This window comes from Herpailurus yagouaroundi, unplaced genomic scaffold, assembly GCF_014898765.1.
Source record: "Herpailurus yagouaroundi ecotype Mexico unplaced genomic scaffold, PumYag 379, whole genome shotgun sequence".
NCBI lineage: Eukaryota > Metazoa > Chordata > Mammalia > Carnivora > Felidae > Herpailurus > Herpailurus yagouaroundi.
Window position 1 is genome coordinate 68,026 of NW_024412596.1, and position 13,608 is coordinate 81,633.

At 39.3% G+C, this 13,608-nt stretch overlaps 1 protein-coding gene across 9 annotated transcripts in view; it reads right to left on the reverse strand.

Annotated features, from left to right (window-relative positions):
* The window catches only part of LOC121022168 (integrin alpha-M-like), a 50,028-nt gene that overhangs the window by 21,348 nt on the left and 15,072 nt on the right, over nucleotides 1-13,608 (reverse strand). For 8 of the 9 annotated variants that reach the window (XM_040463102.1, XM_040463105.1, XM_040463101.1 and 5 more), the window contains exons 6-12: nucleotides 11,230-11,360; nucleotides 10,644-10,789; nucleotides 9,753-9,906; nucleotides 7,663-7,813; nucleotides 6,952-7,025; nucleotides 5,105-5,234; nucleotides 4,676-4,818 (exon numbers count right to left, since the gene is read on the reverse strand). In XM_040463102.1, the coding sequence (XP_040319036.1) occupies nucleotides 4,676-4,818; nucleotides 5,105-5,234; nucleotides 6,952-7,025; nucleotides 7,663-7,813; nucleotides 9,753-9,906; nucleotides 10,644-10,789; nucleotides 11,230-11,360 (929 nt within the window). The remainder of the gene's footprint in view (nucleotides 1-4,675; nucleotides 4,819-5,104; nucleotides 5,235-6,951; nucleotides 7,026-7,662; nucleotides 7,814-9,752; nucleotides 9,907-10,643; nucleotides 10,790-11,229; nucleotides 11,361-13,608) is intronic. The other variant, XM_040463106.1, reaches the window with a different exon arrangement.

Here is a 13,608-nt window from a genome sequence, read left to right on the forward strand (position 1 = left end):
TAAAAATAGAACAACCCTATGACCCAGCAATTTCACTACTAGGCATTTATCCAAGGGATACAGGTGTGCTGTTTTGAAGGGACACATGAACCCCCATGTTTATAGCAGTACTATCAACAATAGCCCAATATGGAAAGAGCCCAATGTCCATCGATGGATAAATGGATAAAGAAGATGTGGTATATATGTACAATGGAGTATATATGTACAATGGAGCAATCAAAAAGAATGAAATCTTGCCATTTGCAACTACGTGGATGGAACTGGAGGGTATTACGCTAAGTGAAATTAGTCAGAGAAAGACAAAAATCATATGACTTCATTCATATGAGGACTTTAAGAGACAAAACAGATGAACATAAGGGAAGAAAAACAAAAATAATATAAAAACAGGGAGGGAGACAAAAGAGAAGAGACTCATAAATATGGAGAACAAACTGAGGGTTGCTGGAGGAGTTGTGGGAGGGGGAATAGGCTAAATGGGTAAGGGGCAGTAATGAATCTACCCCTGAAATCATTGTTGCACTATATGCAAACTAATTTGGATGTAAATTTTAAAAAATAAAAAATAAAACAAGTTAATAAAAATAAAAAATAAATTTCCAAATGTTCATTGGTAGTATAGAAATGCAAATGATTTTTATATATTCATCTTGTAACCTAAGAACTTACTGAAATAGCTTATTTTTTAATATGAAATTTATTGTCAAATTGGTTTCCATACAACACCCAGTGCTCATCCCAAAAAGTGCCCTCCTCACTACCCATCACCCACCCTCCCCTCCCTCCCACCCTCCATCAACCCTCAGTTTGTTCTCAGTTTTTAAGAGTCTCTTATGTTTTGGCTCTCTCCCTCTCTAACCTCTTTTTTTTTCCTTCCCCTCCCCCATGGACTTCTGGTAAGATTCTCAGGATCCACATAAGAATGAAAACATATGGTATTTGTCTTTCTCTGTATGACTTAATGAAATAGCTTATTAATTATAGGAGCTTTTTTTGTAGATTCTTTAGGATTTTCCATGCAACATGTAATCCGCAAATAAGACAGTTTTATTTTTTTCCTTTCCACTCTGTATGCTTTTTTCCCCCTTTTTCTTGTCTTGTTGCACTGGTTACATCTGTCAGTACAAGGCTGAATAGGAGTGGTAAAAGTGAATATTCTTTTCTTTTCTTTTCTTTATTCATTTACTTACTTATGAAGGTGAATATTCTTATTTCCAATTTTAGGGGGGAAAAGTTCTCTTTTATTTTTTAGTGTGATGCTCGCTGTACTTTTTTTTACAAAACTCAAAAAATGTTAGTTCCTAGTTTGCTGAGAACTAAACATCATGAGTGAATGTTATATTTTGTCAAATTCTTTTTCTGTATCTATTAAGATTTTTTTTTTCTTCTTTAGTCTGCTGTTATGGTAAATTTCATTGATTGCTCTTTTTCTCAGAATAGCTTTTTTTAATTGAGATAAAATTTACATAACATAAAATTCACCATTTAAAATTTAGTTGTTTTTAGTTCATAAACTATGTTGTGTAACCATCAGCACTAATTCCAGAACATTTCCATCACTCCAGAAAGAAACCCTTTCTGTTAGCATCAACTCCAATTCCCTCTTTCCTCTTTTCCCTGGCAACGATTAATCTACTTTCTAGCTCTATGAATTTGTCTAAGTCAGACACTTCAGATGGATGAAATCATACAATATGTAGCCTTTTGTGACAGGTTATTTTCACTTACCATAAAATTTTCAAGGTTTACCCATGTAGCATGTGTCAACACTTCATTCTTGTTATAACTAAATAGTATTTCATTGTATAGATGTACCACATTTTGTTTACCTCTTCAAAAGTTGATGAACATTTAGATTTTTTTCACCTTTTGACTATTATGAATAATGTTGCTATGAACAGTCGTGTTTTTATTTGAACATTTATTTTTGTTTGGGGGGAAGCTATATATCTAATCTAGGAGGGGAATTTCTGGGTCATGTAGTAAACCTATATTTAACTTTTTGAGGAACTGCCAAACTGTATTCCAAAAAGATTCTATTATTTTACATTCCCACCAGCAGTACATGAGGGCTCCCATTTCCCCACATCCTCACCAATATTTGTTATTTTTTATTTTTTTAAATAGTCATTCTAGTGATATCTCTATTGTGGTTTTGATTTGTCTTTCACTAAAAACTAATAATGTTGAACATCTTTTCATGTGCCTATTGGCCATTTGTATATATCCTCTTTAGAGAAATGTTTGTTCAAATCTTATACCCACTTTTAAATTGCATGTTTTGTCTCTTTATTGTTGAGCTGTAAGAGTTCTTTATATATTCTAAATACCAGATCTTTATCAGATATATGGTTTATAGTTTCTTCCATCCTTTTCATTTTCTTGATAGTGTCCTTTGATGCTCAAAAGTTTTCAATCTGATGAAGCTAAATTTATCTATTTTTTCTTTGTTTTATTGTTCTTGTGGTGTTATATCTAAGAAACCACTGCCAAATCTAAAATTACAAAAATTTACCTATGAGTCCTTCTAAGAAGTTTATAGCTTTAGTTCTTACATTTAGGTCTTTGATCTATTTTGAATTAATTTTTGTATATTTTGAGGTAGGAGATATCCAGTTATCCCAACACCATTTGTTGAAAAGATTATTTTTCCCTATTGAATGAACTTGGTACCTTTGTCAAAAATCAATTGATTATAGATGTATAGGTTTATTTCTGGACGCCTCGTCCTATTCCATTGACCTGTAGGTCTATCTTTACACTGATACCACACTGTCTTGATTATTGTAGATTGGTAGTAGGTTTTGACATTGGAAATTCTTCTTTTTCAAATATTTTGACTATTCTGTGTCTCTAGCATTTCCATGTGAACTTTATAATCAGCTTGTCCATTTCTGGAACATTATTGAACAAGCCCTGCATTCACGGGATTAACTACACTTGATTGTGATGCATTATCATTTTTATAGATTTAAATTTTTACTAAATATTGGTCTGCAGTCAACAAAGTGTTTTAAACTGAAGATTGATATCAACAGTTTCTCATTTAGAAAGTTCACTCTCCCTCTATGGATTAAAGAGAGGAAACATAAGACTTTGGGAGACCCACAGGAACCTAAAGCTAGGTCCACGGAAATGATGGCATGTACCAGGCTGATTTCATTAGAAATGGAGGGAGTGATAGATTTGACATTAATCTAGTTCTTCCCAGTGTTTTCACCCACACTCCCCAAACCCCAATACACACACTCTGAACTGTGTCTCATGCTCTCTCCTTCCTTTGGCCCTCTTCTTTCCACATTCTTCATTTCTCTAGTTCTTCCACATCAATTGTCACTTTCTCTAGGAAACTTTCCTTAACATCCTTGTGTGGATATCCCTCCCATTTACTCTCATAACACTCAGACTGTCCCAGTTTAGTATTCATCATCCTTGATTCTAATTTGCATGTGTAATACCTGTGTATGGTAAAAGAGTTGACCATCCAGCCTTCTCCATGTAATTCTGGACCACACACACTTAAAACAGAGAAGTAGCATCACATTCACACTTGACTTCCTAGAATTCCCCAATGTATTCTCCCCCACCCTACCCCTTATATGTGTCAGGCACTGATGCCTATGTTTTATGTGTTGATAAAAACTATGAAAAGACCATATGAAGAATTTGACGATGGCAAAGAATTATGACAAGCTGTTCAGGTATCAGAGCAATCAGGTATCCACATATGATGCATTAATTGCAGACCAAAGTGAGCCAGTGATAAAAATGAAAGGAATACACACAGAACTACAGACACATGAGTGCAACCCTATTTCAGGAATTTTCAAGGATAATTTGAACTAGAAACTTTTGTGTCTCACACCACATATGATGCCACACATAAGATGCAACCACACTGCTTTTTCAGGGTGATATTCAAAATATTGAACTGCTAGGAGCACCGGGGTGACTCAGTGGGTTAAGGGTCCTACTTCGGCTCAGGTCACGATCTCATGGCTCATGAGTTTAAGCCCCACATCAGGCTCTGTGCTGACAGTGCAGAGCCTGGAGCCTGCTTCAGATTCTGTGTCTCCCTCTCTCTCTCTCTGCCCCTCCCCCGCTCACACTCTGTCTCTCTCTCCTTTTCAAAAATAAATAAACATTTTAAAAAATCAAAATATTGAACTGTTAGGATTGCTCAGGCACTGACTATGGGCTTAGATGAAGTAGGTCCAAAAGCTCCCCTGAGATGCCCTGTCTCACCTCATAGTTGTTGAATCATGGGGAATTTCAAAGAATAATGAGGAAGAGACCAGAGTGCAAGGGAGGGGGAAGAAAGCATTAATCTAAGGAAAGCGTCTATTGATTGACAGATATGGAATTATTTCCATATTCTAATAACTAATATGGCTATACTGGTTGTGTACTGGTTAAATACCAGCTCTTTGCACAGGGAGACTCACAGAAAGCTCTGCACAAGTCAAGTGTCATTATTGATTGTAGTTAGAAAAGTGAAAAAACAACATTCTCAGATACAAAGCTTATTCTTGTGACTGTCCAGCTCAAAGACCTCTGAAAGCTCCTTTACAAAACTCTGATACACATAGCACCTGGTGATGCCCATACTGGAATGTCAAGCCCCCAGGGTGCCTCTGTTTGCACATTTATGCTCCACATACTCTGCACTTACCTGGCTACCCTTGATAACAGTGTTGGTCTCCCAGGTACCAGCATTCTCTCTAAACATCACCACCAGGCCAGTGTGCTGATATCGAGGTGCCCCAAGAACCAGATTTTGCACCCTGCTCCTCCATATGACTTCGGCAGCATAACCTGAAGATGGTGATCTGAGAGGATAAGTGCTTTCCTTCACAGACTCAGCCCCCTCTAGGAGACCTATCCTTAGAGTAGGGGCACTGCAGCAGCCCCATGCTTAGTAGGTTGGGATAACTGGACCCTGCACTATATCCCCCTTTTTTAACATAACTAAAATGAAATTTTGAAATTTCTGTCTTTAAATTTATTCCAAGGGCCTTTGAAAGATCCAGTGATGTCTATGCTAGTTGAGGTATGCCCTATCAAGACCCCTTCTTAGAGTTACCCTGCCATCTCCACTTACCCAAGTAAGCATCATTCATGTCTGAATCTACCCTGGTTGTGTTGATGAAGGTGAATTTGTCCTTTGACACATACAGAAAAGCTCCACCAGCCCAGTCAAAGCTTCCCACAGCACCTAGCAAGAGATCATTCTGGGAAAGAAGGTAGAACAAGATTGAGCAACATACAGCTTCAGTGCAATCCTTATCAAAATTTCAATGGCATTTTTCATGGAAATAGAACAAACAATCCTAAATTTGTATGGAACTACAAAAGATCCCAAATAGCCAAAGCAATTCTGAGAAAGAAGAACAAAGCTGGAGGCATCATGTTTTCTGATTTCAAACTATATTGCAAAATTATAGTAATCAAAACAGTATCGTATTGGCATAAATACAAACATATAGATAAATATAGCAGAATACATAGACAGCCCAGAAATAAACCCATACATATACGGTCAATTAATTTACAACAAAAGATTCAAGAATATGCAATGGGGAAAAGACAGTCTCTCAATAAATGGGATTGGGAAAAGTGAAAAGTCTCATGCAAAAGAATGAAACTGAACCACTATCTCACATCACTTACAAAAATCAATTCAAAATGGACCATAAGACCGTAAACCATAACACTCCAAGAATAAAACTGGTGGTAAGCAACTTTACATTGATCGTGGCAAGGATTTTTTGGGGTTTGACACCAAAAGCAAAGGCAACAAAAACAAAAATAAACAAATAGGACTACATCAAGCTAAAAATCTTCTGCACAACAAAAGAAACCATCAACAAAGTGAAAAGGTAACCTACAGAATTGGAGAAAATATTTGTGCATCATATCTCTGGTAAGGGGTTGATATATACAAAATATATAAAGAACTCCTACAACTCAATAGCAAAAATTTCTGATTAAAAATGGGCAGAGGATCTGAATAGACATTTTTCCAAAGAAGATATACAGATGGCCAGTGCTCAACATCACTAATCATCAGGGAAATGCAAATCAAAACCACAATGAGATGTCACCTCACACCTGTTAGAATGACTGTCATGAAAAAGAAAAGAAAGAAATGAAGGAAATGAAAACACTAACTCAAAAAGATATCTGCACCCCATGTTCACTGAAGCATTATTTACAATAACTAAGACATGGAAATAATCTAAGTGTCCACTGAAGCAAAGATAAAGAAAATGTTATATATAATACAATGGAATATTAACCAGCCATAAAAAAGAAGGAAATACTGCCATTTGTAACATGTATGGACCTTGAGGGCATTATGCTAAGCAAAACAAGTCAGAGAAAGACAAATATGGTATGATCTCACATATATATGGAATCTAAAACAAAACAAAAACTGAACTCATAGATGCAGAGAACAGATTGGTGGTAGCCAAAGGCAATTTGTTGGGAAGGTAGGCAAAATGGGTGATGGTGGTCAAAAGGTACAAATTTCTAGTTATAAAATAAAGTCTGGGGTATAATGTACACCCTGGTAAGTATAGTTAATAACACTGTATTGGTATTTTAAATTTGCTAAGAATATAAATCTTAAAGTTTTCATCACAAGAAAAATAAATTTTTTACCTAAATGTGTGATGGATATTAATCAGACTTATTGTGTTGATCATTTCACAATACATGCATACATCAAATCATTATGTTGTATACCTAAAGATAATACCATATGTCCACTATATCTCATTTAAAAAAAAAAAAAGGTCTGATAAGGAAAAGAAAAGGGACCACTGCTCCCCATAAAAGACATGCCTCCCAACAAGTACCAATTGCAGATAAAAGCCACCATACCCTTGCACCTCTTCTCCCCCTTCTTCTTGCCCCATCACAATTTAATAAAGGACCACTTACAGAGGTGATGGCAGCACTGAAGCCTTCCTGAGACATCTCATGTTCAAAGGAGCTGGTACTTCCTGTCTGAGTACCTGTGAGGAGGAGCACTTTCTACATTAAATAAAGCAGAAGAGCTGGGAACTCAAATGTTATGTTGACCAAACAAAAAGAGAGTCATATGGGAGCTATGTTGCACTAGAAAGCATGTACTCCTTTTAAAGAGAAGGTGGCAATTTGGTCCCACCTTCTTTTTGCCAAGTAGGAATGCAGTCTAACCTTCCAACTTTTCAAGAGAAACCATAAATCCAGATTGTGTATGAACCTTTCCCTAATTTTTGAATTAATTTATTCAATAAACATTTATTGAGAACTCTCTATGTACCAGGCACTATTCTAGACACTGGAAATACAGCAGTGACTCAAACAGACAAATGTTGGTAGCATATCTAAATTTTTTGAAAAATACTATCTGAGATTTGGCTCCCTTATCCTCCAATTTTTCAGCCTATAGCCAAGGCTTACAAAGTAAATATAAAGTCTACATTCTTTGATTTCAAAGGAAATGACCAAGTGAGGCCAGAGTTGCTGGGAACTAGAGGAAATGGAGAAAGAGTTAATGCTGATAGGATATCAAGGGTTAAGAGGTTCTAGCTACTAAAGAGGAAATGCATGTTTGGAGATAAGGAGCTGCCTCTGGAGCTGCTACAGGAATATAGAACCTTAGCTTACCCTCAATTGCAAAGATCTTTTCCTGAAGCTGGTTTTGAATGGTCTTCAGAGCTTCAAAGTTATTCACCCGGAACACATAATCACGAGGAGGCTTTGATGCAATGGTATTAAGCTCTTCACGAGTTTTTGGACTGTTGAAAGCAGCTCCCACCTGTTATCAAGGAATAGAGGCCAAGTCAGACATCATCTGGGGGTATCAGTCTCATCCAGCAAAGAAAATTCTGTGGGAAAAGAATCTGAAACAATATCTGTCAGATGAAGAAATGCACCAGAATAGGGACAGGGCTACCAAGTATAGTAGGGCAGGTTATGCACTGCACATAACATTCTGTCAAGGGAGAAATTAGCTTTTGGTCCTTTTGCTGTGCTATGCCTCCTGGTATGGAGCTGACCTCTCCCCAGAGTAAAGGGAGTCTTTTTCTCTATATGAAGGGGTTTCCTACTTGCCAACCCATGCACCCGTGATGATACCTTTTTCTATGTCATACAAGGTACTGTGGTAGTTTGATTACACTGATGATCCCCAACTCTATACCTCTTCCTATATCCAAGCCCTTTCCCCCAAAACTTTGCTGTATCCTCCTATTTATGGCAGAGCAATCTGCCCTGCTTGTTGTCTCTGGGTCCGGCTATGTGTCTTGCTTCAGCCAATGGATATTATCATACATGATTCAGACAGATGCTTTTAAAAAAAGTGCTTGAAACATTTCCACTTGCTCTTTTTTATTGTTTTTTTAATGTTTATTTATTTTCGAGAGGCAGAGAGAGACAGAGCATGAGCAGGGGAGGGGTGGAGAGAGAGAGGGAGACACAGAATCTGAAGCATGCTCCAGGCTCTGAGCTGTCAGCACAGAGCCCGACAGGGGCCTTGAAGCCACAAGCCATGAGATCATGACCTGAGCTGAAGTCAGACTCTCAACCGACTGAGCCACCCAGGTGCCCCCACTTGCTCTTTTGTTCCCCTGCCTTCACCATGAGGACATGCCCAGGCTAGCCCACTGTAAGATGATACTGGGAGCAGCAGAGCCAAGTTACCCCAGTTGTTCCAGTCATTCCAGTCCAGCAGACAGACATAGATGGCAACCCTCAAAAATGGAGGGAGCCCAGCCAAGATCAGCAAAGCTGCCAAGCAACCTTCAAATGATTACAGATTTAAGAGTGAGCCTAGTCAAAGCCAGAAAAATTGTCCAGCTCAACTACAGACTTACTTATTGTTTTAAAAGACTGAATTCTGGGGGCGCCTAGGTGGCTCAGTCGGTTAAGCGTCCGACTTCGGCTCAGGTCATGATCTCACGTTCCGTGAGTTCGAGCCCCGTGTCAGGCTCTGGGCTGATGGCTCAGAGCCTGGAGCCTGCTTCTGATTCTGTGTCTCCCTCTCTCTCCGACCCTTCCCCGTTCATGCTGTCTCTCCCTGTCTCAAAAATAAATAAACGTTAAAAAAATTTTTTTTAAATAAATAAATTTTTTTAAAACGTTTATTTATTTTTGAGACAGAGAGACAGAGCATGAACGAGGGAGGGGCAGAGAGAGAGGGAGACACAGAATCAGAAGCAGGCTCCAGGCTCTGAGCCATCAGCCCAGAGCCCGACACGGGGCTCGAACTCACGGAACGTGAGATCATGACCTGAGCCGAAGTCGGACGCTTAACCGACTGAGCCACCCAGGCGCCCCTAAAAATTTTTTTTAAAAGTAAAGGACTGAATTCTGGTGCGCATGGGTGGCTCAGTCAGTTGAGCATCCGACTTTGGCTCAAGTCATGATCTCACAGCCCATGAGTTTGAGCCCTGCATCAGGCTCTGTGCTGACAGCTCAGAGCCTAAAGCCTGCTTTAGACTCTATGTCTCTCTCTCTCTCTCTCTCTCTCCCTCTCAAAAATAAAAATAAATTGTTAAAAAAATTAAAGGACTGAAATCTGAGATAATTTGTTGTACTGCATCATTGTAACAATAATTAACTGACACAGGCTCATGTGGGCTAGCAGTGACCTTGCCCTACCTTGGTTTAACCGATATTTACAAATTGAAGGGAGGGTGTATCCAAGGAGAAGCATCAGGCCACAGAAGCTCAGGCCAGAGAGCCACATTTCTTACCCCAATGACATAGCGAATGATCCCCTCTTTGTCTGCTTCAGGAATGACATCCTTGTACTCCAAGGGATCGCCAAACTTTTCTCCATCCGTGATGACTACTAGGATCTTAAAGGCTTTCTCCCGGGCTCCACTACTGCTCTGAAACAATTCTCTTCTGTCCAGGGAAGAGGAAAGAAAAGTCAAATGTGAATAGAGATACTCTTAATGCTAAGGAGGAAGCATCAGCAGTCACTGGCTCAGATGTAGCTAGGAGGGGTTTGGGCTCCCTTGGAATGAACACTGAGATGTGGCTGCCCCATGACCTGGAAAGGCAACAGGAGAAGGTAGAAGAGTGGAAGGAAAAGAAATCTTCACTGCATTTATATACTTTTGCATATATTGATTTTTTAAACTATTTTAAATTAAAACAAAAATTTTAAGCTTAATTGGGCCCTCACAAACCTTTCCTGGTTTGATGCAACGGGTCTCTAGCTCACCTTCCTATACTTTTGTCCCAATCCCCACCCTCACCTCTATACACGTACACACACACACACACACACACACACCAGAGTGAACTTTCCAAAACAAGATGTGGTGACATCTCCCCTCTGCTTAAAACCTTCAGTGGATCCCCACTGGCTTTTCAGTTGCCTTAAGGGACCTGACCTCAACTAATCTCTGTGGCCACCCTCTAGCTTTACCCTCACATCTCCCCTTCACTCCTACCTTTACTCACAACTTGTATTTCATGAACATACAATGCAGAGTCCCTCCTCCACACCTTTACTCATGCTGTTCCCTCCACCATAAATATCCTTTATCCCATCCCTGTCTGAACAACTGCCTTCATTCTTCAAATCCCAACTAAAAAATATCACCTCCTCCTTCCATCCTAAGCAAAGAACTTACACTACTTTGCGGATTCCTGTGGCAGTGTGTGTCCGCCCACGCAACTGTTTTATTGGCTTCACCAGCAATGATGGGTTAGGGTTTTTCTTGAATTCATTAAAGGTGAAATGAGTCTGGAAGTCTTCAGAGTACTGCATTAAAGAAAACTGGGAACAGGCATCTGGTATTACACTGGAGAAAGTGTCCCTCCTCACACTTACCCACCTCCTAGGAAATGTTACATAAATCTTGAAACACTCAAGTCTCCAAATCCCTCCAAATTCTACACTGCCCCCAATTCTTCTGCCACACCAGGACAGAGATCTGCCATCAGCTCCCACCTCTAAATACTAGAACTCAGCCAGAGATGACAGGTAGGTTTCATCTCCCATGCCAACCCTTATCAATTAGTCAGAGCGGCCTGCTTTACAGAGGGCTGGAAGAATGCTGAGGCTGCATCCAGAAAGAGCAGGAAAAAGGATCATGAAAGAAAACATGATCAATTGGCAATTTTGCAATAGAAGTAAAAGAGAAAAGTGGCAGACTGGTTGCCATGGATTTGCCAGCTTTATATGAACTATTTCCTAACCAACCCATTTGCCCTCACCAAGGTTTTGGATTTCTTGAATTGACCCATCACAGTTGAGACAAAATCCTTCATCTTCTGAAAGTCGCTCTGGATGATGCTACCAGAACCATCAATCAAGAAGGCAATATCGCTGTCTTGCCGAGGGCACTCTTGGGAAACAGGAGAAAGAGCATGAACTGATTAAGTATTAGAGACTGGGATTAATTCTTTTCCATGTCAACCCTCTACTAAGCAGTGAAAATAAAAAGTAAACAATATGCAACCCATGCTCCAAGCTTAATAAAAACATGGACACAGTCTCAAGATGGCAGTCACCATGAGGAAGGCATCTGTAGAATATGTCAATGTTACTTTTGAATAACAACAAAAAATAAACAATTTTTCAAGGAATGCAAGTAGAATCACAGAGCTGAAGGAAGAAATACAGTGAAAAAGAAACAACAAAATTTAGAAGATGCTTGCACTGTTGGTGGGAATGCAAACTGGTGCAGCCACTCTGGAAAACAATGTGGAGGTTCCTCAAAAAATTAAAAATAGAACTACCCTATGACCCAGCAATAGCACTGCTAGGAATTTACCCAAGGGATACAGGAGTGCTGATGCATAGGGGCACATGTACCCCAATGTTGATAGCAGCACTTTCAACAATAGCCAAATTATGGAAAGAGACTAAATGTCCATCAACCAATGAATGGGTAAAGAAATTGTGGTTTCTGACAATAAATTTCATATATAAATAAAAAAATAAAAAATAAAAAAAAAGCATAAGAGACTGTCGAGAACTGAGAACAAACTAAGGGTTGGTGGGGGGTGGGAGGGAGGAGAGGGTGGGTGATGGGTATTGAGGAGGGCACCTTTTGGGATGAGCACTGGGTGTTGTATGGAAACCAATTTGACAATAAATTTCATATATAAATAAAAAAATAAAAAATAAAAATAAAAAAAAAAGAAATTGTGGTTTATATACACAATGGAATACTACGTGGCAATGAGAAAGAATGAAATATGGCGCTTTGTAGCAACGTGGATGGAACTGGAGAGTGTTATGCTAAGTGAAATAAGCCATACAGAGATAGACAGATACCATATGTTTTCACTCTTATGTGGATTCTGAGAAACTTAACAGAAACCCATGGGGAAGGGGAAGGAAAAAAAAAAGAGGCTAGAGTGGGAGAGAGCCAAAGCATAAGAGACTCTTAAAAACTGAGAACAAACTGAGGTTGATGGGGGAGGGAGGGAGGGGAGGGTTGGTGATGGGTATAGAGGAGGGCACCTTTTGGGATGAGCACTGGGTGTTGTATGGAAACTAATTTGACAATAAATTTCATACATTGAAAAAATAAAATAAAATAAAATAAAATAAAAATAAATTTAAAAAATCCATTAAAAATCTGTACATTTTTTAAATATTTTAAATATTTTATTTATTTATGTATTTATTTATTTACTTATTTACGTATTTATTTTCAGAGAGAGAATATGCACTTGTACATGAGTCGGGGAGGGGCAGAGAAACAGGAGAGGGAGAATCCTAAGCAGGCTCCATGCTGTCAGCACAGAGACCAACTCGGGGCTCCATCTCACAAACCGTGAGATCATTACCTAAGCAGATATCACGAGTCTGATGTTTAACTGACTAAGCCACTCAGCCACTCCTCTGTTCATTTTTTTCTAAAATTATTTATTTAGGGGTGCCTGGATGGCTCAGTTGGTTGAGCATCCAACTCTTGATTTGGGCTCAGGTCATGATCCCAGGGTCATGGGATTGGGCCCACTAAGCATGGAGCCTGCTTAAGATTCTCTCTCTATCTCCCTCTACCTTTCCCCTGCTCTCTCTCCCTCTTTTCAAAACTAATTAATTAATTAATTAATTAACTTCTTTTAACATATATGTATGGAGGCTGCTGGGTGGCTCAGTTGGTGGCACTTCCAATAGCCAAATTATGGAAAAAGCCTAAATGTCCATCAACTGATGAATGGATAAAGATGTGGTTTATATATACAGTGGAATACTACTTGGCAAGAGAAAGAATGAAATCCTGCCATTTGCAGCAACGGGGATGGAACTGGAGGGTATTATGCTAAGTGAAATAAGTCAGTCAGAGAAAGACAGATACCATATGTTTTCACTCATATGTGGATCTTGAGAAACTTAACAGAAGATCATGGGGGTGGAGAAGGGGGGAAAATGTTACAAACATAGAGGGAGGGAGGCAAACCACAAGAGACTCTTAAATACAGAGAACAAACTGAGGGTTAATGGGAGGCAGGGGAGGGGAAAGTGGGTGATGGGCATTGAGGAGGGATGAGCACTGGGTGTTGTATAGAAACCAATTTGAGAGTCTGGGAGGGAGGGAAGATGGCGGCGTAGGAGGACGCTGGGCTCACCGCGCGTCC